Consider the following 27,896-nt stretch of genomic DNA (forward strand, 5'->3'; position numbering starts at 1 on the left):
ATGTGGTCGAATGATTTCCATACTAATTTCTTGATTGAAATTTCAAACTCTTCAAATGATTGATTAACTTTGTTATAACTTTATACTATTTGTTTGTATTTCTTTATAGGTGTATGATGGAAGTGATAATTGCATTTAACTTTGGCTCTTCAAGGTAGGTTCTTGTTGGGTCAAGTTCTAAACCATTCAAATATGATTTTAACATAAACCATCTAGGTGGTGGCCAAGTGGTAAAGACTTGGGACTAAGGGGTTTGCTCCCTCTGTGGTCTCAGGTTCGAGTCCTTGGTTGCTCATATGATGGCCACTGGAGGCTTACATGGTCGTTAACTTCAGGGCCCATGGGATTAGTCGTGGTGCGCGCAAGCTGGCCCGGACACCCACGCTAATCTAAAAAAAAATATGATTTTAACATATCTTGAAAGGTGTCTACATCAATTTATATAAGAACTTGTGTTATTGTCAGGTTATATCCTTTTAATATTAAGTTTATGTTATTTCTTGATTTTTTTTCTTCCTAGTTTTGGCTACGGTCTTATTTCTTAAAAAAAAAATTGTTTTATTATTTCAAAGTTTGCTTCAAACCTTGTATAAAGAAATCATCTAACTTAGTGTTTTGATTTTTCCAAATACATCAAAGAAAAAATTTATACTTGATCATCATCTTCTTTCTTTCTTGATTTTGGCCTAGAGTAAAAAAAATAAAAATAAAAAGGAAAAGAATAATGTTCTTGTTGAATTGTGTGGATAAAAGAAGAGAGAAAAAGTTGAAGAAAGACTTTAAGAATTGATTGAATTGACAATTTAGCGCATAACCAAATACAAACCCTTGAATTTTAGGGTTGGTTGAAAGTTCCTTGAATAGTTTCTTGATTTTACTTAATAGATACATACCAAATCTTGGTATTGCCAAATTAATTTCTTGTTTTTCTTGGATTATCTTGACTTGCTTCATTAAAATTTGGTTAGTATATATCTTTTTTGCTTTATTTAATTGTTTTCTTGAAATTCTTAAAGTTAAATCCTAACCTTTTAAATTAGTTAGTTTTCTTTAAATGTTTAATATAAACTCCATTACTTTTATTTTGTATCTTTTTTTCATCATTATATTTCACTCGAATTTACATTGCTATTCGTAAATTTATCCTTTAGTTTTTTTTATTAGTTTCATATATTTCTTAAATCTTCATTATTATAAAATCATTATTTTGTTTTAATTGATTATTTGATAAGTTACTAGGTTACTTAAAAAAAAAAACTAAATAAGAATGTTTGGGAATGAGGTGTGGTAAAATAAGGTGAGGTTGAGTTTTTTGGTAGGTACAATTCCTATAAAGCACAAACTATACCTCACTAAAAAGCTAAAATACATGCTTTCTATTGCTTTTTATATAGATCCCATTAAAGAAACCCAACCACACCTCAATCCTAAACATACCTTAAAGAAATAATGAGTTAAATGGTGTAATAAGATTATTAGAATAAAAAGCCCGATTGAATTGTGTGAAACATGAATGGAGTGACATTAAATCAAGTGAAAACATATGAGAAAGTGTGAGAAAAATTTTCTTTACTACTAACCTATATTCATCAAAAAGCATGACACAATTAAATATGAAGGACCTTATAAAAAAACAAGATAGGTTGGGGGTAATGATAGAGGCTTTGATGGAAAGATACATAAATTTAGTACTAAGATGATTAATAAACATAATGTTCTTTGTTGTAAGAGAAAAGAGGTTAAAAGGTCTACTAGACCATCACTTTATCATTTAGATAAATGTGTATCTAAAAACTCCAATGCTGATGAAGAGGATGATGTTGTTAATCATGGAAGGAAGTCTTGTACACATCAAAATCCCTTATATGAGACACAACTAAAAGAGATTTTATGGTAGATTTTGGCCATGATAGGAATATTGATGATCAAGATGGTATACATCATAATTTGGGCAGCTTAAAACGTAAATTCCAGCATTTCAGGGAAATAATAATTCAGAGACTTATTTAGCTTAGGAAAAAGAATTTGAAATTTGTATTTGATTATCATCAATATTCATAGAAAAAGAAGATAAAACTAGTTGTAATTAAATTCACTGATTATACTATTATTTGATGGGATCAATTTATTACAAGTAGAAGCTGAAGAAGCTTTGTTACATAATAATAATAAGGATGTGAGGTTGAGTGAAAATAAGGTGAGCCAGGAATGTAAAATGCTAAATGGTAGAGTTTTGTCAATTAAAGATAAATTTAAAGGTTTTGACCAAAAAAAGGGGAAGGTTGAGTATGGGGAGAAAAAAAAAGGGATGATAAAAGAAGAGTGAGTAGGAAAAGTGAAAAAACACCTTAATTTTTATGTAACACAACGTGATCTTACATGTGCTTATTTTTCTGATATGCCTATGATTTTACTCTTATATAAGGAAATATACTTTCACACTAACAAAATTGAATCTTGTGTTCCTAATGTTTACATTTCTTTGTTACAAGAATTTGAAAATGTATTTCTTGATTAAATTTCAAGTAGATTGTCATTTATAAGAGGAATTGAACATCAAATTGACCTAGTATCGGGTTAGACTATTCCTAATAGACTAGCTTATAGAAGTAATCTTGAGGAAATGAAGGAGCTTTAAAGGTAAGTGGAGGTGTTAATATTGAAAGGGTATATTCGAGAGAGTATGAGTCCAAGTAATGTTTCTTTACTTTTAGAACCTAAGAACAATGATACTTGGAGAAAGTGTGCTAATTGTAGAACAATCAATAACATAATGGTAAAGAATAAATATCTTATCCCTAAATTAAATGAAATGCTTTGTGAATTGCATGGGTCTTGTTTATTTTTCAAAATTAATTTTAAAAGTGGATATCATTAGATTATAATGAAAGAAGATAATAAATGAAAAAAGCCACTTTTAAAAATAAATATGGTTTAAATGAGCGGTTAGTCGTGCCTTTTGTACTTACTAATACACCTAATACTTTTATGAAATTAATGAACCATATATTGTGTGTATTCATTTGTAGGTTTCATAGTTATTTATTTTGATGATATACTATTGATTAGTACTTAAAAGTGCATTTTTTATCAAGGTTTTATGTTATCATTTTGCACTTGAAGTATCAATAACTCCTTAACTAAAACATATTTTATAATAATATATCTAATAATATAAAATTCCTTTAATTTATGGTAAATGTTAATTTTAAATGTAGGCCTATCACATAAATGAAGGGATTGATTGATGAATTTAAGAACTAAAATTGAAAGGACAAAGAGATGACCAAACTTAGAAAAGAGATGCCAGTGTAGTCTAACCCATAACACTGTTCGGTAATTGGGTCATATCTGGAGCTACAGATCTCAGATTTAGGTCCAATTTATATGGATGGAAAGGTAATACATAGGCCTACAACTTTCATATGGAGCCCAAGATCTAAAAAGGATATTTTCAAGTCCAAATTGTAGCAATAACAAAGAAGTCTGAATTTGTCTTCCAGCCTGAGTACTCTTCAGTGTTTAACCCATATCTGGAGTTATAGAACTCCAAATGACTTAAATGTTTTACACAAGAAATCTGAGACAATTGCCTACAACTTTCATGTTTACAACTGGCTCCAATTTGGACGTTATCAATGACGTTTTGGGCAGACAAGAGAAGATAAGGAATGTCACCAAGTCAAGAGTTGGCCACCCACTCATCAATTAGTCATCAAATCAATAGTTCCCAATTTTGGCCTATAAAAGGAGACATTTGCCATGCATTTAGGCATCTTGGTTTCCAGATCAAGATCATGCTCTTCCTTTCTCTCTTTGTATTTTTTGTAATGTTTATGCTTTGCTTTCATTAATATTAAGTTTATGCCTTTCATTTCCTTTCCTTTACTTAGTTAACTTTTATGTTCTTATTTTGTTTATCTATTTTTCTTTCTTTCATTATGTCTAGCTAAGTTAATTATGTCAAGGTGAAAAGGTTACACTAATGGTGTAAGAATAAGTATAATGTAAACTTAATATGGACTTTAATGTTTGATACTAACATGTTTTATATTTGTTATCTTGTTCACTCTTTAATACTTTGCTTGTTAAATAACTAATCTTGATTTATGTTGTATAACACTTGGTACAACAAATGCTTGGCACTTTCATAGCCCATAATGTATGGTATAACCGACACCTGAGCTATGAAAGGAACTTGATTTGTTGTTAACATAAGTTATAATCATGAACATCAATCTTTTAGTCGTGTCAACTACATTATATAAAAGGATTAAATGAGCATATAGATCATTTAAGATACGTAATTGAAGTGCTTAGAAAGAAAAGTTTGTTTGTTAATATAAAAAAGTGTGACTTTTGCATAAAAAAGATTGTTTTTCTTGGATATATTGTTAGTGCAAAAAGTATTGAGATGGATGAGGCTAAAGTTAAGGTTATAAAAGAGTGGCTTACACCTAAGTCGGTAAGTGAGATGTGCAAATAATTTATGATAGGTGCATAACACGTACACAAGTTACATCCCAAGTAATGCTTTATAGGTTATATACACCTTTACCTGTTTCTAAAGAATCTTGGATTGATATTTCTATGGACTTTATTTGAGGGTTAGGAGAGGAAGAGACTCTATATTTTTTTTTGTTATAGATAGATTTTCTAAGATGACACTTTTCATATCTTGCTATAAAATTTATGAGAAAAAAATATAGTAGATTTATTATTTAAAGAGGTATTTGGGTAACAACTAGTTGTAAAGAGCATTATGTCTGATCTAAATGTTAAGCTTTTGAGTTATTTTTGGAAGGTTTTGTGAGGTAAGTTAGGAACTAAACTTTTATTTTCTACAATTTGTCATCCAAAAATAGATGGTCTAATTAAAGTAGTAAAAACAACTTTAACTCAATTATTAAGAGCTATAATTCAAAAAAAAATCTTAAAATTTTTTAAGATTGTTTCAATTTATTGAATTTGCATATAATCATAGTGTGTATTCTACCACTGATTATTTTTTATTTGAAATTATTTATAGTTGTATTTGTTGATAAAATTGTTAGCCTTAATGGTAATAAAAAAACATAGATGGCGAAAGACTTATATGCAAAGATATGACAATAGATAGAGAGAAAAAAAAGAGTAATATGTGTTCAAAACTAATAAAGAATGTAAATTAGTAACATTTGAACAAGAAGCTTAGGCTTGGATGAATATAAGGAAGGAAAGGTTTCTTAAATAAAGGAGATCAAAATTGATACCTTGAGAAAATGATTATTTTCATATTATATAGAGGATTAATGACAACGTCTACAAAATGAATCAACTAGGTAAGTATGGTTTTAGTGTTATATTCAATGCTTATAATCTTCTTTTTTTTTTTTTTTAATCTAGGTGATGATTTAAGGTCAGGTTCTTTCAATGAGAGAAGGAATGGTTCAATCCAAGTAACGCCAAGATACTTGTACGAGGTTCTAATTGATCTAATGATAAGACTCAATGCTAAGAGGTTCAATTAGGCTTTCATTAGATTTCATCAAGAAATATAGGCTAAGGTGGTCTTTCAAAAGATATCAAATAATAAAGTACAAGTCTTGATTAATTTAATTCATGTTCAAAAAAGGCTTTTGAGTCGGCACTCAAACATTATAAAAACATTAGAATAAAAAAATTCAAATCAACCAATTTTAATCGTTCTCTATAATTTTGGTCATAAATGAAGTTACAAAATGAGTTTTAATCCTATTTTGGTTGCATTGAAAATTATACATTCATATCTTTCTATTGATATATAACAAATTTTCTTATTCAATAATATAAGATAGAAACATGCATTTAAGGTTGAACTTTAATTTTACCAATAGATTACAAAAATGACTTTAGTGTTATTTAGAGTAGTTAGACTATTGGTTTATTTATTTTTTAGTTATTATTAGTCCTTTTAAAGATATTAATGTCTTTATTTAAATTTCAGTTTATTGGATTGTTATTATTTATTAGGATTATCTATATTTATTTGGGATATCTTATTATACTTAGGATTTTTCTTAGTATAAATACTCTTTTGTAGAAAATTTTTGAATTTTTTGCAATAAAGATATTGACGCTTTTGCTATCTTTTATGTGATTAAGTGATTTATTTATTAGATTTTTAATTGAACTTACAAACTATTTAAATGATTAATCAACTTCATTGTGATTTTGTATTACTCATTCATGCCTCTTTTCTAGGCATAGGGTATGAATAATCATTGCATATAACTATTGGTTTTCCAAGGTAGGTTCCTGTTGGGTCAAATTGCAAACCATTCAAATATGATTTTAATGTATTTTAAGAAGTGTTCGCGTCATTTTCTATCTCATTCCTTTTCTTGTTAATGATCAAATAGTTACATTTAATGTTTTATATATGTTATATAAACTCGAAAAATATATATTAATAAGTAATTTTCCAACTTATTTTTCATGACATAGCCAAATATTGAAAAATATTTTTAAATTAATTTTTTATAACACTATCAAATATATATATATATATATATATATATATAATCTATTTCCCCAAATAAACTTTCTTTATAGCAAACAAGGCCCAAGTATAATTAATTCAACTTTCATAAAAAATAAAGCACTACACGGTTAGATGAATCAACAATTTACATCAATTATTCATTACTTAACAAAACTTCAAAAAATATTTTATTTATTTGTAGAGAGTGTTACAAGGGATATTTCAACAAATTATATAGTAAAAGAGTAAAATAAAAAGAAAATGTCACCATTTAATTTAAAAAAAAAACAAAGAAACCTTTAATTAGTATTTCAAAGATTATAGGTAAAACTAACATCTACCATGCACCATACAAAGTCTCCACATAACAGCTCCTCTAATCAAGCCACCTCCACAACAACTTTAATTAACACAATGCTTATATACAAGGTCTTCTTCAACATAATCAATTAAACTAACAAAACTTATCACATAATGACTAAAATTGCATATATAGGTAATCACATAAAATATTCAACACTATGATCAAACCATTACTTCTTTGTAAACCAAAATTAACTTGATCCTCATAAAACCACCATGGAAAATTAAATTCTAACCTTGTTCAACTTTAAAATAATATTTCATACTAGCTTCAAACTCTTAAGGGAGCCACTTAATATATGGTCCTTGATACTTTAATATATCACACAAAACTTAAAATTTTAAAACTCATATAAAAGCAAATGTTAAATAAGTCAGAGAGTTAGAAAATACCCTAAAAGCCATTAGAATTCGGTTAAATTAATGAAGCTACGTGTGGTTTATGCACTGACACCAAATTAGTAAAAAAAAAAAAACTAAGAAACAAAACTTCCAAACCCTTTTATCTTGTTTATTGTTGGTGTATGTACCATACCACTACCCAGGTTGTCAATTATGTTTTGGCTGTTGGCTCTAGCATCGAAATTTATTTTCAAATAAAAAGAATGGAATGTCAACTTGAATAAAATTGACATCCTTGTGTGATGGTATAGGTGTTGTGGTTTCGAGCTTAATGTACACACACATACACAAAAAATACATACATGGCTCCATAATGAAATGCCAAAATGTTTTAAAATTAAAATTTATCATTCCAATAAAAAAAGAAGAACATCAACCATAACAAAATTTATAATTTTGGGGTAGTTGTATAGGTGTTGAGGTTCCATGCTTAAATGATGGTCGGTTTGGTTTTTTAATGGCAAAAAAAATGAGTGTTTGTACTTTGGCTTGGTGTTGTGGTAGTGGAAAGAACTAGGTGCCTACAATTATTGGTTTGAGTTAGAATGTGTGTGCACGAGATCAGGTGATGCTATGGTGTTCAAATGTTATTGGTTTTGGTGAGAGGTTCAAGAAGATGAAGGCTAGACATTAAAGAGTTAAGCTGTTATGGAAATGGAATAAGCATAAGGATTGATGGTCATCAGTATGAATTGTGGAGGCTAATGGTTGCTAACAAAGATCAAAGACCGAAAGCGAAAAGGATCTTATTAATAAAGTTGGTGAAAAGAAAAGAGGAGAGTAAAAATGTCATGCTGCAATGTGTTCTCCATTTGTTTTAGGGTTTTTTTAATTTAATTTAATGTTTTTCTTTTTTGATGTTTTATATATCTAATCTTTATCTTCATTTCTATTTTTTTCCTTCTCCTTTTTTTCTCTTTTAATCCCTTTTTTTTTTCTAAGCGACGACATGCTTTTTTTTTTTTAGTGTTTTTTCTAGGCGATAACATGTTTTCCCTTTTTTGTGTTTTTTTAATGTTTTTTTTATATTTGATATCTCTCTCTTTTTTATATATTATTTCTCTTTTATTCCTTTTTTTTCCTAGGTTGTGTTTTTATTTTCCCTCTCCTCTTTTTAGTAGGAGAAATTACATGAGCAAGGAGTCAAGATTGTCCTCACCCATTTTAGTCTCAATTTTAAACATCAAAACAAGCAAGAAGTTAATATTTTAATGGTATTATAAATTTATTGTTCCTACATAATAACATAAATATTAACATAAATAGTAATAATAATAGATAACATATGTGCATAAAAAAATGATTACATGAGTAAAAAACATAAAGAGACGAGTCATATGTTATTGTTGTTACCAAGGTTGTTTATTTGGTGCCAAAAACATTTTACACTATTGGTAGGAAGATCACTAAATGATATAATAAAATAAAATAAAGATAAGTAATGAAATATCATAAAGAACAACTTAAATAAAGGATCTTGAAATTTAATTGATAGATAAGTGCATTTAAAAAGAAGGATTAAACATGATGCATAACAAATGGTGTTGTGCGAAAAACTTTTGACAAAAGAAAAACACTTAGGCCAATGTTATTTAACATAAGTAAATGGTTAAATAAGCAAAGTAAAATGTTTTCCCATTAAATAAATTTGTTGGAAATAAATTTTCTTAAATAAAATAAATTGTCTAAACCATCAATAACATGGATTTTATGAATGAATAAAAATAAATATGCTTATGAAACAAAATTAGCAACACTATAGCAAAGGAATGATAAAAAAAAAAAAGTGTTGGCTGTTAAAAAATGAACTTTGTAGAAAAAAGAGAAAATTATTAAATTAGTGTTGAAGATTTAAAAAGATTCAATTGATAACTTCATAAAAACAAATATAGCAAGGAAACAAAGATGGTTGTTAATTGAGTGAACGTGTTACAAAATAATATTTTGTTCACTATCAAATATAAATCAAGAGTTAAGGGTTCATTTATTTGGATTATCATTAAATCAACACAATTTTTTCAAATTAGAGTTTCAGTACAAAGCTAAATACTAAGAAAAAACACTTAAAAATATATTATTGGTGTACAAAGACTCTAGATTATTTTCTAATGTTGTCATGCGATTGTGAAGATGTAAAAAAATGAAATAAAGCATGTCAAAAACTCATAGCTAAAATAATGATTCTTGGAAAGAATATGAAAAATATCAACTCAGATTTTTACCTAGAAATGTACCAACTTACTGCCAAACCTAGAAATGCATACCAAGTTTCAAAACTAAATCTTTTTTATTCACACAAACCACATTGTCATATACATTTGAATCAAAACAAACAATAAAAAACATCAAATTATGAAAAATATGCATGAAATCCTATTTCTCAAAACTCACAAATAAAACAGTAAGCTTATGCATGTAATTTGAATTCAAAAATGATTAACAACATGGTTTATTAACACGTTAACCAAACTAACAAAACTAAGAAAACAAAAATATTATTTTATCAAAAACTAACTTAACTAAAGGCTTTTATTACATCAAAAAATTCAAAATATCCTAAAATGCTTTAGATAACAACATCAAACCATAAAAACTATATATATATATATATATAATGATATAAAAGAAACAAACACCGCCTTAGTTTTTAAACATTCCAAATACATTTTCATACTTGTAAACATAAATATAAATCAAATGATAATTAAAATTAAATCAAAAGAGCCACGTGGACTCTACTTTTAGGTTGAGAAATATATTTTCAAACTCTTAGAATAACTACTGCCTTTTTTTGCTTTTTTTTATATAAATTTTTGTTCCCACAAACTTATTGCCTTTATAAAGATGAAAAAACCCTTATTTTAGGCCCATATCTTCACACCTAGGGTATTTTCTTAGTATTTCTCTCTTTTTTCCTCTTATTTTAGATTGAATTTCTAATGGTATTTTTAGGGTTTTTCTAGAGTTTTTGATGGATTTCTTCAAAGATTGATTAAAGTTGAACCTCTTGATCAAAATAAGAGAGTTCCGAATAAAATTTCACAACTAAAACCTTTATCCTTCAATAATTTTTGTAATGGTGGTTTTGGCTTAGGTGATATTCCTTTACTTAGAGACAAAAAGCATGCATTTTTCACCTTTTAATCATGGGGAATTATTTATAGCTCTTTATAAGAACTTTCTAGGAGCTTTAAAGTGTGAATACATAAAAATGTTAGGTGATTTTGCATCAATGAATATCTTAGTCAACAATGATTGAGTTGGCCATTTTTGGTACTTCATCAGAACAATTCTGATGTCATCGGTAGTGAAGACCACCTAAAGCTGGTAGAAGATAGTGCACTTTTTTTTTTTTTATCCAACATTGTTCAATTTAAAGGTTTATAACTCCATATTCACTAGCTTGAAGGTGCCAACTTGATTAGCTTAGGATATAAAAATTTAGTGATAGTTGATTAGAAATAATATATTGGAGAATTCCATAGAATTTGGATGCAGACATCTAATTTCATGAAAATAGGATTGTAGAAAGGATGTTCCTTTTCTATTTGAAAAAAACCTCATGCCTTTTGGTGGTGTAGAACTCCACAATAAGTACTAGGAAGATGTCAACTTGATCATCATAAATTAGTAAGGAAGAAGATAACAAAGGTTAAATAACGCATCGTCTATGTTAAACCCTAGAATTTAGGATTTTAAATTTAGGATTTTAGCAAAGTTTCAATTTAGTCTTTATTCTTCTAATTATGGCACATGCACCCTTATTTAATACAAAATTTTAATTGCATGTAATTTAACCCCTACCAGACTCAAATATTAGCCTTGAAGTTTAGCGTCATTTTTTTTATCCTTGATTTTTTGCTTGTTCAATTGGATCCTCAATTGACCATTAAACTTTAAATTTTTATCCAAGGGGTCTTTTGCTAATCAGAAGTGGGTCGTCAATTTCATCAATCTTATACATTCTAGCCCTTCAACTTTTCTACTTGTTATTTTGGTCTTTCATTACCAACCTAGGCAATCTTTGAGCTTTCTTCATATGTATCTTCTTGTATTTTTGGATTTTTCTTCTTCTTTTTTTTCTTGATCTTTTTATGGGGTTAAAAATATGTAACAACAACTTTTTCAGAATTTTTTCCCACCTTTTCTAGGCCTCTTTTCTTTCTCAAATTTCTTATATCTACCAAAAATGAACAAAAAAAAAATCATATCAAATCAAAAGACCCCAAAATAGAAACTCCACATCTTTTGTTATTCTAATACACCACCTAATAAACACTTTGTGTTGTTTTAAAAATGCAGTTTCAGTCTACAACACAAGAATAAATACTTATAATGAGAAACTAATAGAAGATCAAAGACAAAACATCTTGAAGTAGAAGCAATGAACGAAAATTATCACACTAGATCATTGGCCCATGTTGTTCTAATGGTCGAATATTTTTTTCAAAGTAAAAAAAAAAGGTATCCAAGTGTTGCTAACATGCTTTTTAATTAAAAAAAAATCATGAATTCATAATATGATACATATTGAACAATATCTTTTCTAAACTTTGATACAGTGACATATTAGATGACATTTGTTTTCAAATATTGAGATAAAGCATATTGGATTTACCATAATTAATTTATTAAATCTGCGACATGTGTCATGAGATCTTGATGACCCTAAAACAAATCATGGTAAATTATGAAAATCAATTCCTAATCAACTTAATGTTGAATGATGAAATTAAAAAAATTACAAAATCCAATTCCTAAATAACTTAATATTAAAGAATAAAATTAAAAACATAAATAAAAAGAAAAAAGAATGGGTTGCTGGAGCGTGAAATTGAAAGAAAAAATTATTCAATTAAAAAAGGACAAAACAATAAACTAAATCAACCCTTGTTAACTTGTCAACCTCGTGACTTGGATCATAAGATCAAGATAATCTCATAGAAAATAATTTGAAAAAAATTATGAATCTTAATTAAAAAAAATTCAATTTAAAAAAGATCAAAAAAATTAACAAAGTTAACCCGAGTTAACCTTCCAAACTTGCAACTAGAGTAATTAGATTAAAATAACCTTATAGAAAGAAAATAAAAGAAAAATTACAAAGTCTAATTTCAAACTAATAAATTGTTGAAAGATGAAATAAAAAATAATTAAAAAAAATAAAAAAAAAAACTCAAGTCAACTCGGACTAACCTATTAAACTCATAATAAAAAAGATAAAAAAAAACTCAAGTCAACTCGAACTAACCTATTAAACTCATGATCTAGGTCATAAGACCAAGATAATAAATTCAATATTGAATGTTGAAATCGAGAATAAATAAATAAATAAATAAATTCATGAGGTCGGGATAACTTTGCTAGAAGCAAATTAAAAAAATAATATAAAGCTTAATTCTTAAATAACATAATATTGAAAAACAAATTGAAAAAAAAAGAGTGAATTATTGTAGGGTAAAATAAAAAAAATCAATTATAAAAGACAAAAAATGAATCAAATTAACACAAGTTAACCTTCTAAACTCACAATCTAAGTTATGAGATTATGACAATCATTTATAATACAAATAAAAAAATCACAAAGCTTAATGTTCAAACAATCTAGTGTTTAAAAATAAAATTGAAAAACAATCATTAGAAAAAGCAGTAAGAAAAACCTGAATCAACCTATTAAATCCATAACCAAGGCTATGATATTGAGTGAATCAACCTATTAAATCCATAACCAAGACTATGATATTGAGAAAAATTAAGAGAAAAATTAATAAAGAAAATTAAAAGAAAATCTCTCCAATCCCAACAAATTATTAGTTGAAGGTTGAAATTAATAAAAAATAAATAAATTCATGAGACCATAACATAATCTAATAAAAAAATTGAAATTACAAAGTACAATTCTCAAAATAATTTAATATTAAAAAATAAAAATAAACAAAATTGGGTTGTTAAAGGTGAAATACAAAATAAAAAGCACTATTCTAATAAATAATATTTCATAGGTGTGACTATAATAATTTAGCTATATCTTTAGTGTTTTGTTAATAATACAATCTATACTATCATGCAAAGTTAACTTAATCTAGCAACTCATATGAAATGAAGAACAAAAGTTCCAGAAAATACCAATACTTGGATAATGAAAAGTGTGCAAGTTAAAAAAAAAAAAGAAAAAAAAAAGAGTGTAAGCTATAAAACTTTCTAAACGCTCATCCTCTTGGCTGAGGAAGACTAGTGAAAACTCCATTGAAAGGAAGTTCGAAGAGCTGAAGAAATCAAGCATATTTCATTAGTGATATAAATATTTGATCATTAACAATTAATAATAAAAACATATTCTCAAAAAAAAAAAAAAGACACACACACACGCTTCTCTGCGGTCTACTGTGTCTCTCTTCTCCGACCTCGCTTAAACACAGTCGTCGGTTCTATCTCCAGAATTAACCATCCAAAAAGAGCCGACACCTGGACGCTTCGATTCTACACTCCGACTCTCTCTCCATCACTCGCCTGTGCGTCACCACCACCACAGCATCTGCTGTTTCCCTCACTCACCAGATGCCCTGCCTTCTCTTTTCTACTCCTGGACGGAAACTTGTCTCGTTATCCTCCATTTCTTGGCCTCGCAGGTCTCCTGCCTTTATAGCAGCTCAAGTAGTGGCACCTTGATGGCCAATTCTGTAACTCGCTTTCTCACCCTTGTTCACTTTGTTTAATCAATTTTTTTATCTTATTTGTTAGCAATTCAATATTTTCGTTAGAAAGTTTCTTACTTTTTTTTTTTGGTATTTTGGTTAATTTAATTGCTTGTGGTGGGAGATAGGAAGAAAGCCATTTAACCCTGTGCATGTCGGGTGTGTAAGGCTGTCTACGGAGAGGATTTGAATTTTGGTGTGAAAGCCATATTCAGATTGTGTGTGTGTTGTTGAGGGTAAGCGATGGCGATATTAAGGAATTCTTTCTGGAAAATGTCATTAATTTTGGTGCTGTGATGGAGAAAGAATTCAGTTTTGTAATTTATTGTACTTGAGGTTGTTGGAGTTGTAGCCAAAAGCCGCAAATGTCAAGATTTGGGTTTGGGTCTGAGATTGGCCCTAAGTTTGAAAAATACCATTAAAAACGAGGAGAATTTTATGAGAGGTTCCATCTGATTCTTTTTCTTTGACTTGCTGATGCGCAGCCGATTTATGACAAGTATAGCACGGGAGCAGTGTTGCGGGTGGTTATTTATTTTAAAAAATTTTAGAGATAGATAGGTATCTAATCTAGTGGGTAAAATATAGAGACATAAATTTGTTTTATTTTTTATCAGTAAAATATAGATGAGAAATTATAACTTGATTTTTTAGTTATTAAAACCCCTAACTGGTCTTAAAAATAGAGTACGAAATCTAGTTTTGTAATGAGAATGTATTAGTACTCCAAGCATATCCTACTTAAAATAAGCTGTATTGTTTTGATGGCCAATTCTGTAACTCGCTTTCTCACCCTTGTTCACTTTGTTTAATCAATTTTTTTATCTTATTTGTTAGCAATTCAATATTTTCGTTAGAAAGTTTCTTACTTTTTTTTTTTGGTATTTTGGTTAATTTAATTGCTTGTGGTGGGAGATAGGAAGAAAGCCATTTAACCCTGTGCATGTCGGGTGTGTAAGGCTGTCTACGGAGAGGATTTGAATTTTGGTGTGAAAGCCATATTCAGATTGTGTGTGTGTTGTTGAGGGTAAGCGATGGCGATATTAAGGAATTCTTTCTGGAAAATGTCATTAATTTTGGTGCTGTGATGGAGAAAGAATTCAGTTTTGTAATTTATTGTACTTGAGGTTGTTGGAGTTGTAGCCAAAAGCCGCAAATGTCAAGATTTGGGTTTGGGTCTGAGATTGGCCCTAAGTTTGAAAAATACCATTAAAAACGAGGAGAATTTTATGAGAGGTTCCATCTGATTCTTTTTCTTTGACTTGCTGATGCGCAGCCGATTTATGACAAGTATAGCACGGGAGCAGTGTTGCGGGTGGTTATTTATTTTAAAAAATTTTAGAGATAGATAGGTATCTAATCTAGTGGGTAAAATATAGAGACATAATTTTTTTTTATTTTTTATCAGTAAAATATAGATTAAAAATTATAACTTGATTTTTTAGTCATTAAAACCCCTAACTGATCTTAAAAATAGAGTACAAAGTCTAGTTTTGTAATGAGAATGTATTAGTACTCCAAGTATATCCTACTTAAAATAAGTTGTATTGTTTTAATTTCTAATCAAAATCTAAGATTTGATAATCTTCTTCTTCCCCTGCCTTGCACGTCCAGGGAAAGAAGAAGACCTACAGTGTCGTTCAAAACAGTATTGTTTAGGTTTTTTTTATGTGTTTAGTGCCTTGTAGTAGGTCATGGGTCAAAGGTTATACAAATGGTTATGGTTGACGTCTTTTTGATATTTAAGAGAGAGAGGGGGAGGAGAGAAGTCGATGAAAAAATCTTCTTCTTCCCCTGCCTTGCACGTCTAGGGAAAGAAGAAGACACATAGTGTCGTTCAAAACAGTATTGTTTAGGTTTTTTTTATGTGAACAATGTATGAAACGACATTGTTTTGGACAAAACACATCGTTTCATTTAAAAAAAAAAAGAAGCAAAAATATGTTAGAGTTCACATTGGTCCTCGATTTGTAATTTGTTTAATCAAGTCCTAAATTGCAATTTTGATTTAAAAATTAATAAAATTATATCCTTGCTAAAAATCAAACAGCAGTCCTAAAGTTAGCCATCTTTTTTAGTTTAGTTCTTAGTCTCGTATTAATGTAATTTGACCCTCAATTGAGTAATAAACTTCTAATTTTTTTAATTTGACCCTTGATTCGTTTTAATTACAGCCACTCTATTTACATATGTTTTTCATTTTGGTCCTTGGTTTCAAATTTCTCCAATTAAGTCTCTAATTGACTGTCAAATTTCAATATTTATGTAATTACGCCTCTAATTTGACTAAATTAATTCTTAAAAAATATAATTTGATCCTATAACTTTAATTTCTTCTAATTAAAGCTCAAATTAATTCCAAAATCAATTTTTCTATCAATCAAACCCTCTATAAATTCAATTAAACTTTCAAAAAAATTGAATTAAGTCGATAAATGTCTGATTTTGAACTTTTCTTCTTCAAATTGAATTTTTCTTGTCCACAAGACTCTTACTTGTCAATAAAATACTGTTAAATTTTAATCTTTATAATTTTGAACTTTCTCAATTAATTTTGAACTATTTTTAGAGTGCTCTAATATTTTTTTTAACTGTTATATTTTTTTTATTTTAAAATAATATAAATTAAAAAATAATCCAAAAATAGGCTACGAGAACGAAGAAAGGTGATTTGCATGTAGTAAAACCGGCAACAACTGTAAATGAAGGTATTTGTTAGATTTCTATATGTTATCCAAGGGGTGCACATAGTTTTTCCAACACCTAATGTGCCGTGTTTTATTTCTAATTAACAGCACTGGAGACTCTTGTAGAACGTAGAACTACTGGTTTTCCTGTGATTGATGATGATTGGAAACTGGTAACCCTTCCTTGACTTACTCTTTGGTTTGGGGTCTGGTTATTAATAATGTCGATTCTTTCTTTCCCTTTTTGGTTTCCAAATAAAGATAACAATTAACATCTGATTTCTGGATCTTATTATTTTTTGAAGTTATTCGTTTCACTTTCTGAAGGCATTTCAAGATATCCGACATTGAATATCCAAATTGGCTCAGGGTCCCCCAATCTGAGAGTCTGTTGCAGTCTTTGCTGCTTAAACTAACAACACACATGGGTTTTTTTTGCCTCAGCTTTTTATCTCCTAGTAACAACAAACCAGTTCAGGATGCTGTTATTCACTTGGAAAATCATTGACCAAATTTTTTGAAAATGAAGAATGATAGCAAAACCTGATTTGAAAATTGTAACGATCCTCAATCAGCTTGGGATGATGATGAAGAAATTTTCTGGATGCATCAAAACAGATTGTAAAAGAAAATTCTAAGCCATTGCTTTTAATTTGCTGGTGCTATTGTATGAGTGTTTATGCCTTCTTTTAGATTTGGTTATAACCATCTCTTTCTGGGATTATGATTATAATCCATGGGTGCAATTTATTTTCAATTTTCTTATGAGCTAACACAATTAACTTGTGGGAATAACTTGAATGTTCGTTGCTATTGTAGGATGGTCTTGTGTCAGATTATGACTTGTTAGCATTGGACTCCATATCAGGTGATTTAAAAATAATTAAGCTAATCCTAACTTGTCTTTTCTTTAAAAAAAGAAAAAGAAAAAGAAAAGAACAATTCATTTTGTCCTTATATGTAGTAATTTCTTGAATCAACAATATAGATGAAGTTATATGTAACTGACATCAAACTATATGCTTGATATCAGAAAAATTTGTGATTTATCATTTCTTCTGGATCTGTTTCAATATTTCAACTAGGTGGTGGAAGAACCGAAACTGACATGTTTCCTGAAGTCGACAGCACTTGGAAAGTATGTGAGAACTTTCTCCATTCTTCAAATCCAGACTTGCACACTTTCAATGCAAATACATGCATGTTTTATTGCCCACCTTTTGACATTTTTTTCCCAAGTATTGTTTGTATGGAGCTTCATAAACCAACCTCTTAGCAACACGACATTCAGAAGGGTAATGTATTTGGAGTAGTCTGAATTTTGCATTTCTAGCATATTCCTAGGGAGGCAAGATGATGACGATGATAATGAGAGCTGGTCCACTGATGGGTGAATGGTTTGAGAATTGATTATATTAGCTATGAATGGACAGGGCTGGAAAAAAATGGCAAAGTTCAAGACATCAACTGAGATTGACTTGAGCTGAGTTTGAGATCACTTGGCAATTCTGTACTGCCTTGAATAACAATTGAGGGAATTTGTGCGACCAATGCAACTCATACTCGTAGATGAAATCCCAAGGGTGCAGGGCATATGGTTGCTTTCCCCGACTGGTTTAGAAGTTGCTCACTTGCATATAATGTATATTGCTAGGTTTTTATGAGCACTCTTCTTGTCTGTAATTATGAACCTTAGAGATTATTAACAAAACACTAAAGATATTTTTAGGCATATCTTTATTGTTTTGTTAATACCCTTATTTCTATTTAGTTTAAAAAAATATTTTCTTAGTGTTTTGTATTCTTTCTATTTAGTTAAGAAATTATTTAGTTTATGAATTTTTCTTATTCAGTAAAGCCTAGGACTGGTATAAATAGAGTTATTAAGTTTGTAATTCAAGAGACTACTTGAAAAGAAAACATTGAGTAATAAATTTTGAATTAGGATTTGTGTGGTGTAAAACTTTGAGCTACTAGTGCTTGTTTTTCTTGTGTTCTTTTATTCTATATTAGTTGATATCAGAGCTCAACATTTCCTGATGGTTAGTTGCTATACATGTTCATGTAGGAGGGGATGAAGAGGTTCTATTTCAAGAAAAAGACATTTAAGAATTAGTGATAGAAAATATATAAAGATAGATTGCAAAATTAACCTATTAATTAGCAATGATAAAATTATGAAGATAAGTTGAAAAATTATCTCGTTAATTAGTAAAGATGGAGGAGAAAAAACTTGAGGAGAGTGATCATGGACCAATGATCTATTTTGAGAACCCATTTCAGAATTGCCAACAAAAGAGGCATCTTATTGATATGGATGATTATGATATTGAAACTTTTTTTTTTATGATTCTAGTTATTTTATGAATTGAAATTAACTATCAATTTATGATACTTATTTTAATAATGATTACATGTTGAAAATGATGGCAAAAACATTTATACAAATGACAATAATGATGTCATCAATAATGTTGTCATTAATAAGTTAGAGGTTAAGTGCAAATAGAACATTAAAAGTGCTTGACCAAAGAAAATTATTGATTTAGGCTATATTAATCCTTTTGATTATAAGCTTATTATTTATTATCTCAAAGATAAATTTGTTTAAATATTACTTGGATTCAACATATGTTGATGAAGCAAGTTCATGGTTTGTAATTTATTGCTCTAGAAGTTAATAGAGAGAAATCATTTATCAATTGATGTTGTTCATACAAAATTTAACATGAAAAGATTAAAGTTAATATCTAAAACTATTATACACTTAAAGTAATAAAAAATAAATTGAAGAGTCTTGATTGGATATTGATGATATCAAGTTAAAAACATGAACTCAAGAATGAGTTTTTTCTGGCCAAAAAGAATGATGCAGAAGGATTTTTAGGATAAGTTATTTGTTTCATTACTAAATCATTCTTGTTTTTCTTGTGTTCTTTTATTCTATATTAGTTGATATCAGAGCTCAACATTTCCTGATGGTTAGTTGCTATACATGTTCATGTAGGAGGGGATGAAGAGGTTCTATTTCAAGAAAAAGACATTTAAGAATTAGTGATAGAAAATATATAAAGATAGATTGCAAAATTAACCTATTAATTAGCAATGATAAAATTATGAAGATAAGTTGAAAAATTATCTCGTTAATTAGCAAAGATGGAGAAGAAAAAACTTGAGGAGAGTGATCATGGACTAATGATCTATTTTGAGAACCCATTTCAGAATTACCAATAAAAGAGGCACCTTATTGATATGGATGATTATGATATTGAAACTATTTTTTTTTTTTTTATGATTCTAGTTATTTTATGAATTGAAATTAACTATCAATTTATGATACTTATTTTAATAATGATTACATGTTGAAAATGATGGCAAAAACATTTATACAAATGACAATAATGATGTCATCAATAATGTTGTCATTAATAAGTTAGAGGTTGAGTGCAAATAGAATATTAAAAGTGCTTGAGTAAAGAAAATTATTGATTTAGGCTATATTAATCCTTTTGATTATAAGCTTATTATTTATTATCTCAAAGATAAATTTGTTTAAATATTACTTGGATTCAACATATGTTGATGAAGCAAGTTCATGGTTTGTAATTTATTACTCTAGAAGTTAATAAAAAGAAATTATTTATCAATTGATGTTGTTTATACAAAATTTAACATGAAAAAATTAAAGTTAATATCTAAAACTATTATACACTTAAAGTAATAAAAAATAAATTAAAGAGTCTTGATTGGACATTGATGAGATCAAGTTAAAAACATGAACTCAAGAATAAGTTTTTTTCCGGCCAAGAAGAATGATGCAGGAGGATTTTTAGGATAAGTTATTTGTTTCATTACTAAATCATTATGGTAACTCTATTATGTAGAATTTTGTGTTGCTTGTACTTGTACTTGTTGTCTTCTTCTTCTTCTTTTTTGTCTGCATCAAACTCATTCCTTCTATCATATCTCAACAGTATTTTTAGGCATATTGAAAAATTTGGAAGGAAAACACTTTTCAACAACGTGAGCTAGCACTATAGTGAGAGTGTAAGCACCAGAAGTTACTCTCTAGCTAGCACTTTTCTATCCTTCACATATGGGGTCTTTATGAAATTTCATTCGAGAAAAATAAGTTGCCAATTCATGTGCTTTTTTTTTTTTCAAAATGTAAGATGGATTACTAGATCAAAAGAAAGAAACAAGATTGGAAAACCAACGAGTTACAATATACAAGTGCTTTGAGTTGATGAGATGTTGCACATGATCCAATCATCCAACCATGTAATCTGCTGATGCAATACAGTAAATGATGATTGCAGACTTTCAATGAGGTACAAATGTTGCTCAATAAAACCAATGGGAAGTTTGTTGGTGACTTGATGACACCAGCACCACTTGTTGTTCGTGAAGCCACCAATCTTGAGGATTCTGTAAGGTACAGTAGCCCTGCCTTTTTCTCCATATTTTTTTTTCCAAGTTGATCTTTCTGAATATTCCCTTCACTTTGTTTATGTTTATTCTGATAAGTTGTGGCCAAAATTAACTTCTGACTTGGTTTTATCTAATGCCAGATTATTTACTTGAGACAAAATACCGTAGACTACCAGTTGTGGATGCCGATGGCAAGCTTGTAAGAGATATCAGACTTTTGTATTGATCAATATCATCTAATCATGTTTAATCGTGGTTTAATCAGCCATTTTTCCTTCACTTGAAGGTTGGAATTATCACAAGAGGAAATGTTGTATGAGCTGCTTTGCATATAAAACATGCCATGGAAAGGAAAGCGTCGCATCCCCGTATTTTTTTTTTTTTCAAGGAAAAATGCAGCAGTCAACATGGCAAGCTGGGCCTGATTTGTTTATGCGAGCTGTTGTGAGCTCGGCAACAAAAGAAGCTGGCTGGCTGCTTTATACATATAGTTTTGGCTCGTGTTTGATCACATCATTTTCTACTCTTCCTAGTATAGTAATATGAGTTATAGTAACAAGGATTAGTGGCGATAGGAGCCATTAATGGTTCATCTCAAGACGCTAGTATGATCATGATGGTGGTTTCTTAAGATTTATGATGTTATAAGCTACTAGCAGATATTTGTCTGCTCGTCCTTGCGATGCATTAAATCTGGACAGTGATTAAATTGAAAGCGATGATGACTGCTATGACCTTTGTTGTCAAACTGGTTGCTGAAACTCCTAGTGGAGTAGCCTTACATGGTAAAAAATTGAAAGAGGGCGTGTTACTATTAGTTGTGAAGTGAAATTATGCTGATTGATTTTATGCCAATCCCTTTCTGTTGGCTAAATGCAGTCTTCGTTGGAGACCACATAATATCTGTGAACAAGCACTTTAGGAATATCAGGTAGAAACATTTGGACCAAGGGCAGCAAATCATTCACTTCTGAATTTGGAATCTTCTTACCATTCTTTGCTGATATTGCCCAGCTGGACATCTTTTATGCCTGGAAGTATTTCGAGCTCTTTACAATGCTTAAGACTCTGCATATCTGTTGTTTTTGCTGGATATTTACTCATGGCAGACGTGATTCCTTTGCAGTTTAAACCAGGGCCAAGGAACGTGCTGGTGAAAAAACCTGAGCTGCCCCACTATGCTGTGGCTAAGAACAGTGATTTAGCTTGGTTCTAATTGAATGTTGAACTACCTGAAATTATGTGTCCCACAACTTGCAAATTATCTGGGAGAGGATAAGTGATTATCAATGCAGGAATCAAGACACCCATCCGCTAATGGAGAGCTAGTTGCTTGTCCTCTACCGTCTAGCAGTGGCAGGCAAGTTGTTTACACGATTCTCGAAAAGATCTGAGTGGTTTGGGGGATTAATGGCGAATGCCAAATTTTCTTGCTAAGTCGGGAGCGGTGATTTGACATAATCTGAGAGAGTAAAACCCACGAGGTTGGCCCCATGACCATAGTCAGCTTGCACTAGTACGATAGCAATCACTCTCATCTGTCTCTCTTTACCCCCGGGGTGCCCACAACTCAAATTATGCAACAGCGCAGAACCAGAAAATACCTAACTCAAAATTTTTTAACTTTAGTAGTTATAACTTTAGTGGTTAGCATGGCTATTTGCACCAACTGCTGGCTATGTAGGCCACCTCCTGTTCCCCAGCTCTGCGCTTCATCTATTCTCTCTCTCTCTCTCGCTCTCTCAAACAAAGAAAAGGAAAACGAAAATCTTGCCTAGTCGGGAAATCCTCAGACCTCTCTCTCTCTCTCTCTTTCTCTCTCTCTCTCTCTCTGTTGCATCCATTTCCCATGAATACAAAACAAGGAAAGGATAACTGATTGTCCTTTAATACAGGGTCCAACCTTCACAGAAAACAAAAGAGGCATCGAGTTCGAATCCTATGTTATTCTATGGAAACACAGAATAATATATATAAACATCCTTGAGTCATAAACCAAGTAATATACACTTACCAAAATTTGCTAAATTACCATAATCAAATAAGGAAAAAAGTTTAATCAACTAAAAATAAAAACTAGCTAAAAAATTAACCAGGGGAAAACATCAAGTACTTGACTAGTAAGTAAAATACTAGAATTAAAAGTGATAAATCCACATATAAGGCTTCATGATTTTGATCAGCCATATAACATACCTCCTTTTGGCCATGTTAGCAACCCATCGGATTACCACCGGTGGCTAAACTCCTCTCCCACTCATCTCCATCGGAATCCTCTGGGTCAGGCACCTTATTCAAGTCAACCGGCCGTGATTTTAACTCTCTACTATCAACGACCGTTTCATTATTATCATTGCTACTGGTACTATTACTACTATTTCTTTGACGGTCATCGTGATGGCGGTGGTGGTGGTGGTTTAACGCTGTCTCAAAAGCGTCGACACGAGCTCCAACCTCGGTTGCTCTTTTCCTTATAGAAGCAGCTGACATGTCCCCATATGATCCACCGCAGCTAAAATTCTCTCCAGCCAAAAATTCAGGAAAATTCAACCTCGCCGACGGTCCTCTCAAATAAAAAACGGCGGTGTCATAAGCGCGAGCCGCCGCTACAGGTGTTGAGTACGAACCAAGCCAAATCCTTGACCTTTTGTTAGGCTCTCTTATCTCAGCCACCCATTTCCCCCACTTCCTCATCCTTATTCCCTTGTATTGCCTCTCACTTCCCATCCCTCCTCTCTTTCTTGTCGCCATCTCCTTGTCTACCCCGCTTTCCATCGATCTCTCAACACCCTCAAGAAAAAAAACCCTTCACCCCAATATTTGTTTTAAAATATGTATTCCTTTTGCTCTTTCAACAGGGTATTCAGGGTTCGGATTCTTGACAAGTTTTCATGGAAAAAATTAAGAAAGCAAAGCAACTAGTTTTTAGGATTGGGAAGAGAGCAGAGAGGAGATGCTGTGATGAGTCTTGGAGAATGAGTCTTGGAGAATGAGGGGTGTCATTTGGGTGAGCTAACACGTCGATACTAATTCCTTATGGATGGAAAATTTTCTTTTTCTTTCTCTTTTTTTTTTTTTTTTACAAAGAGGGGTGATAGTTAGAATGAAAATCCATATTCACCGACACGATGTTTGTGAATATGTTTAGAAGAGAAGGGGTGGGAGCTGCTTTGCCTTATATGTTGTCAAGTGGAGAAAATAAATGATTTTTTAATTAAAGGAAAAGAAAAAAACGTAATGGCAATTAGATGTGGATGCTTCCTCTTTCCATCCGAGGTTATGTTTTTGGGCTGTGCTTGCCACTTCTTGCATTTGCCACTAGTTTACGAAAACCTCAAAATAAAGGCTGGTAATGTATGTAATAGACTTAGACACGGTCCAAATAGTATTTTATAGAAATTTAAATTCTTTTAAAGTTATTTATTTACTTTTTGAAATTGTTCTAATGTACTAATATTAAAAAATTAAAAAAATATTAATTTAATATATTTCTTAACAAAAAAATTTTAAAAAAATCATTATCACAATAACTAATCGAGTATATACTTCATCAAAATTAATTAATTAGTTGCATAATACTTTTTAAAATAATTAAACAAGTAATATTGTTTTCCCCTTAAATACGTCATTTTCTCATCAAAAGTTGCTCCTTTCTCTTTTATTTATAAGATTTTTTGAAAATATATTTTTATCTAAAATATCTCCTTTTCCCCCACCATGTTCTTATAATTCAGAAAATAAAGAAAAAATAAGGAGAAAAATATTACCAAGAAATTAAATTATAAATGAACTTAAGAACATAGAAATTAAATATATAGTTTCTAAAGTTATAAGGAATAATTAGTAAATATTATTAACATGTAGAGACAAAGTTATAATTATCTATATTACTAAAACAATTGAGGTAAAATCATAACTTCTTTACTGTTTTATATGATCAATGAAGGAGTTCCTCCTTTTTTTTTAATTCTATTTTTTATTTTTTTATTAATTTTTTTTTAATTTCATCATTCAATATTTTATTGATTTTAAATTGATTATCATAATTTATTTCAATTTATTTTCTATAAGATTATCGATATCTTAAGCAAACGTTTCAATATTTGGTTGATGTTTAATTTTATGAGTGTCTATTTTTGTTATTATATCACTAAGTAAAATATAGTTTTCAAAAAAAGTTGTTAAACCCAATAGAGTTTATGATCTGGATTGTAAGTTTAGGAGGTTATACGGCGAAGCATTGTTTGATCCAATATATCGTCATCTTAATATTAAAAAAAATATATCATCTTGAGTTTTTTTTTAAAAAAAAAAAGTTAAACCATGATTTTTACAATTCCTTTTGGTTGTTTTTGGACCCACCAAATGAACTGGGACATGTTGGGTTACTCTCATACGTGTTAATTTTAAACTTAAACTAGGTAAAGAGTCGAGTCGAGAGATTTCAATGTTGACTTGCTAGGTAGGTCTCTTTTTTTTTACATTTTTTTAAATTCCATCTTTTAATTTTTTTTCTTTCGATTAAATTTTTTTTATTTTTCCTGACTTTACCCTTCAATATTTTATTGATTTTGAATTTTTTTTTATAATTTGTTTTGATTTGTTTTCTATATGAAGTTATTGTCGTCTTAAACAAATGTCATTGTATTTGATTGATGTTTAATTTTATGAGTGTCTATTTTTGTTATCATATCATTAAGCAAAAAATAATTTTTTATGTTGTTTTAGGATTAAGACAATAACAACATCGAAATTCAACAAAACTACATCCACACTTCTAGTATCAAACCATACTTGAGTATTTTATTCCTTCACTAGTCCAAGTCAAAAGGTACAATTATCACATGATGAGTCCACACCAAACTTTTTACACCATCTCTTTTCAAGATTTTTCTTTTGTGACAATATCTCTCACCAATACCAAAAGTGTTTCTCAAACTCTAAAGGATTTACAAATGTGATTTTGTTATCACAAAATTACTCTTTTAATTGAGTGGATTTTACAATTGAAAATCTAAGTATTTCTATATGTCATTAGATAGCACTTCATTGATTGAAAAATGTTTAAATGTTGTGAGAATGAGAATATATACTCTTGTGTAAGATTATGAAAGTTTTAATGCACAAATATGAGTATGATTAATGATTGATGATCTTGAAGTGTTTTTGTTTTTAAAATATCTTGTATATATTATATGTTTGGATTCTTTTTTTAATTCTACCATCTGATAAGTTATATATATATTTCTAGCAAAAACTAGTTGTTTACAGTCATTTATACCTGTTAATATTGCCTTGACAACTAAAATAGTCGACCAGTTCAGATTGGTCAAGATAATTGTTCAATCAGTTCCTATAGAATTTCTAGATGTTCATCATATATGAATAAGTGATCGATAAGTTTTTTTTGTATTACTAAACAGTTGATTAGTTCATGTAAAATTTCAGTTTTAACAATTTTAATCCTAATAAATTCCTAAAATCATTTTATTAATCCTTTTAAATAAATGCAAAATGAAGTGTGTAAATTCATTTTAATTTATGCTATCAAGTAGAATTAAAGATTTATTTTGAGTATTAAAACTAAATACTTAAACTAATTCTTCATTTTGATTTCTTCTTAGACTTCTGTCATGCTTTATTGATATGTTCTTTGCATAAAACTTGTTTAAAGTTATACTATTAGTTCAATTTTCATATTATTTTTATTTTTAAAATATATATAAAAACATAAATGTATGACCTAAGGATCAACAATCTCTTTTTTTTTTATGATGATAATTAATATGCAACTTGGATATGAAATACATGTCCCTCTTTGTTTTTTGCTATGCAATATATAAGAAATATTTAAACAGTCTAGCATTATATAAGTAAATAAGATAAAATTGTATTTTCAATAAATACTTATACATAAATAAATTAGAATTTCTCCCCCTACATATATGCATATATTATGAACTACAATTCACCCTTTTTTGCAATGACTCATTTTATATTCATTTCTCCCCTTTTGACATCAACAAAAACTTATTATGGAGAGATAAAAATATGCATAAAAATATAATGGAATCTATAAACACGAATAGCCATACATTACATAGTCTCCAAAAATAATCCAAGATTCATTGTAAAAAAAAGGAGAATAAAAATATAAAAACATTGAAATATGCATATGTTCATGGTACAACATCTAGGATGGTGGATAACAAGAGAGAGAATTGGCCATCATCGTCTTAGTATCCTATAAGTCATCGACCATATTATTTTGATTAGCTACAATATGCATTTGAGTATCTCTAAGATGACACACATCCATCTTACTATGTGTTAATCAGTTTTCCATCCTAAATTACCAAGAACTCGACACATCTTTAGGCAAGGAAGTTAGTGGTGATGTTTCAAACATACCATCAAATTCATCATCATTACCATTATATTTATTTTCTTCCTCATCATGTTATTCCTTAGCGTGAACCTTCATCTAGACTCTAAAAACCCATGCACCATCCTTATTTAACACATATTTCATTTTATTTAGGTTATATTGTTTATCTTCATTAATTTAAAATACGGTGTCTTATCTATAACTATCAATAAAATCTCAAAATGCTCAAATATAATAGTTAGACATTGACCGTAAATAGATTTTTGTTTTTGATCATGCAGCATGATCAAATTCCTTATTATAATATACAATAGATCAATTGGCTGACCTCTAATCATACAATCAACTAAGCATGGATCCATAACAGTCACTGACACGACCAACATGTCTTCTCCTAAGTGTAGGAATGTCGAAGTAATAAATAACCC

At 29.5% G+C, this 27,896-nt stretch overlaps 2 protein-coding genes across 2 annotated transcripts; one reads left to right on the forward strand and one right to left on the reverse strand.

The window, feature by feature from the left end:
* Positions 1-15,676: 15,676 nt before the first annotated feature.
* On the forward strand, positions 15,677-21,909 carry LOC105112741 (CBS domain-containing protein CBSX1, chloroplastic-like). Its single transcript, XM_011008561.1, has 8 exons — positions 15,677-15,685; positions 16,610-16,670; positions 16,758-16,822; positions 17,469-17,517; positions 17,735-17,787; positions 20,969-21,084; positions 21,221-21,279; positions 21,367-21,909. The coding sequence occupies exons 1-7, from the start codon at positions 15,677-15,679 to the stop codon at positions 21,231-21,233; spliced, it is 366 nt and encodes a 121-aa protein (XP_011006863.1). The 3' UTR covers positions 21,234-21,279; positions 21,367-21,909.
* Positions 21,910-22,309: 400 nt separating this feature from the next.
* On the reverse strand, positions 22,310-24,273 carry DEAR2 (DREB and EAR motif protein 2). Its single transcript, XM_011008556.1, has one exon. It carries the CDS (start codon positions 23,853-23,855, stop codon positions 23,292-23,294), a length of 564 nt encoding a protein of 187 aa, XP_011006858.1. The 5' UTR covers positions 23,856-24,273; the 3' UTR covers positions 22,310-23,291.
* Between the last annotated feature and the right edge of the window lie 3,623 nt (positions 24,274-27,896).

This window comes from Populus euphratica, unplaced genomic scaffold (genome assembly GCF_000495115.2).
Source record: "Populus euphratica unplaced genomic scaffold, PopEup_1.0 scaffold361.1, whole genome shotgun sequence".
Classification (NCBI taxonomy): Eukaryota; Viridiplantae; Streptophyta; class Magnoliopsida; order Malpighiales; family Salicaceae; genus Populus; species Populus euphratica.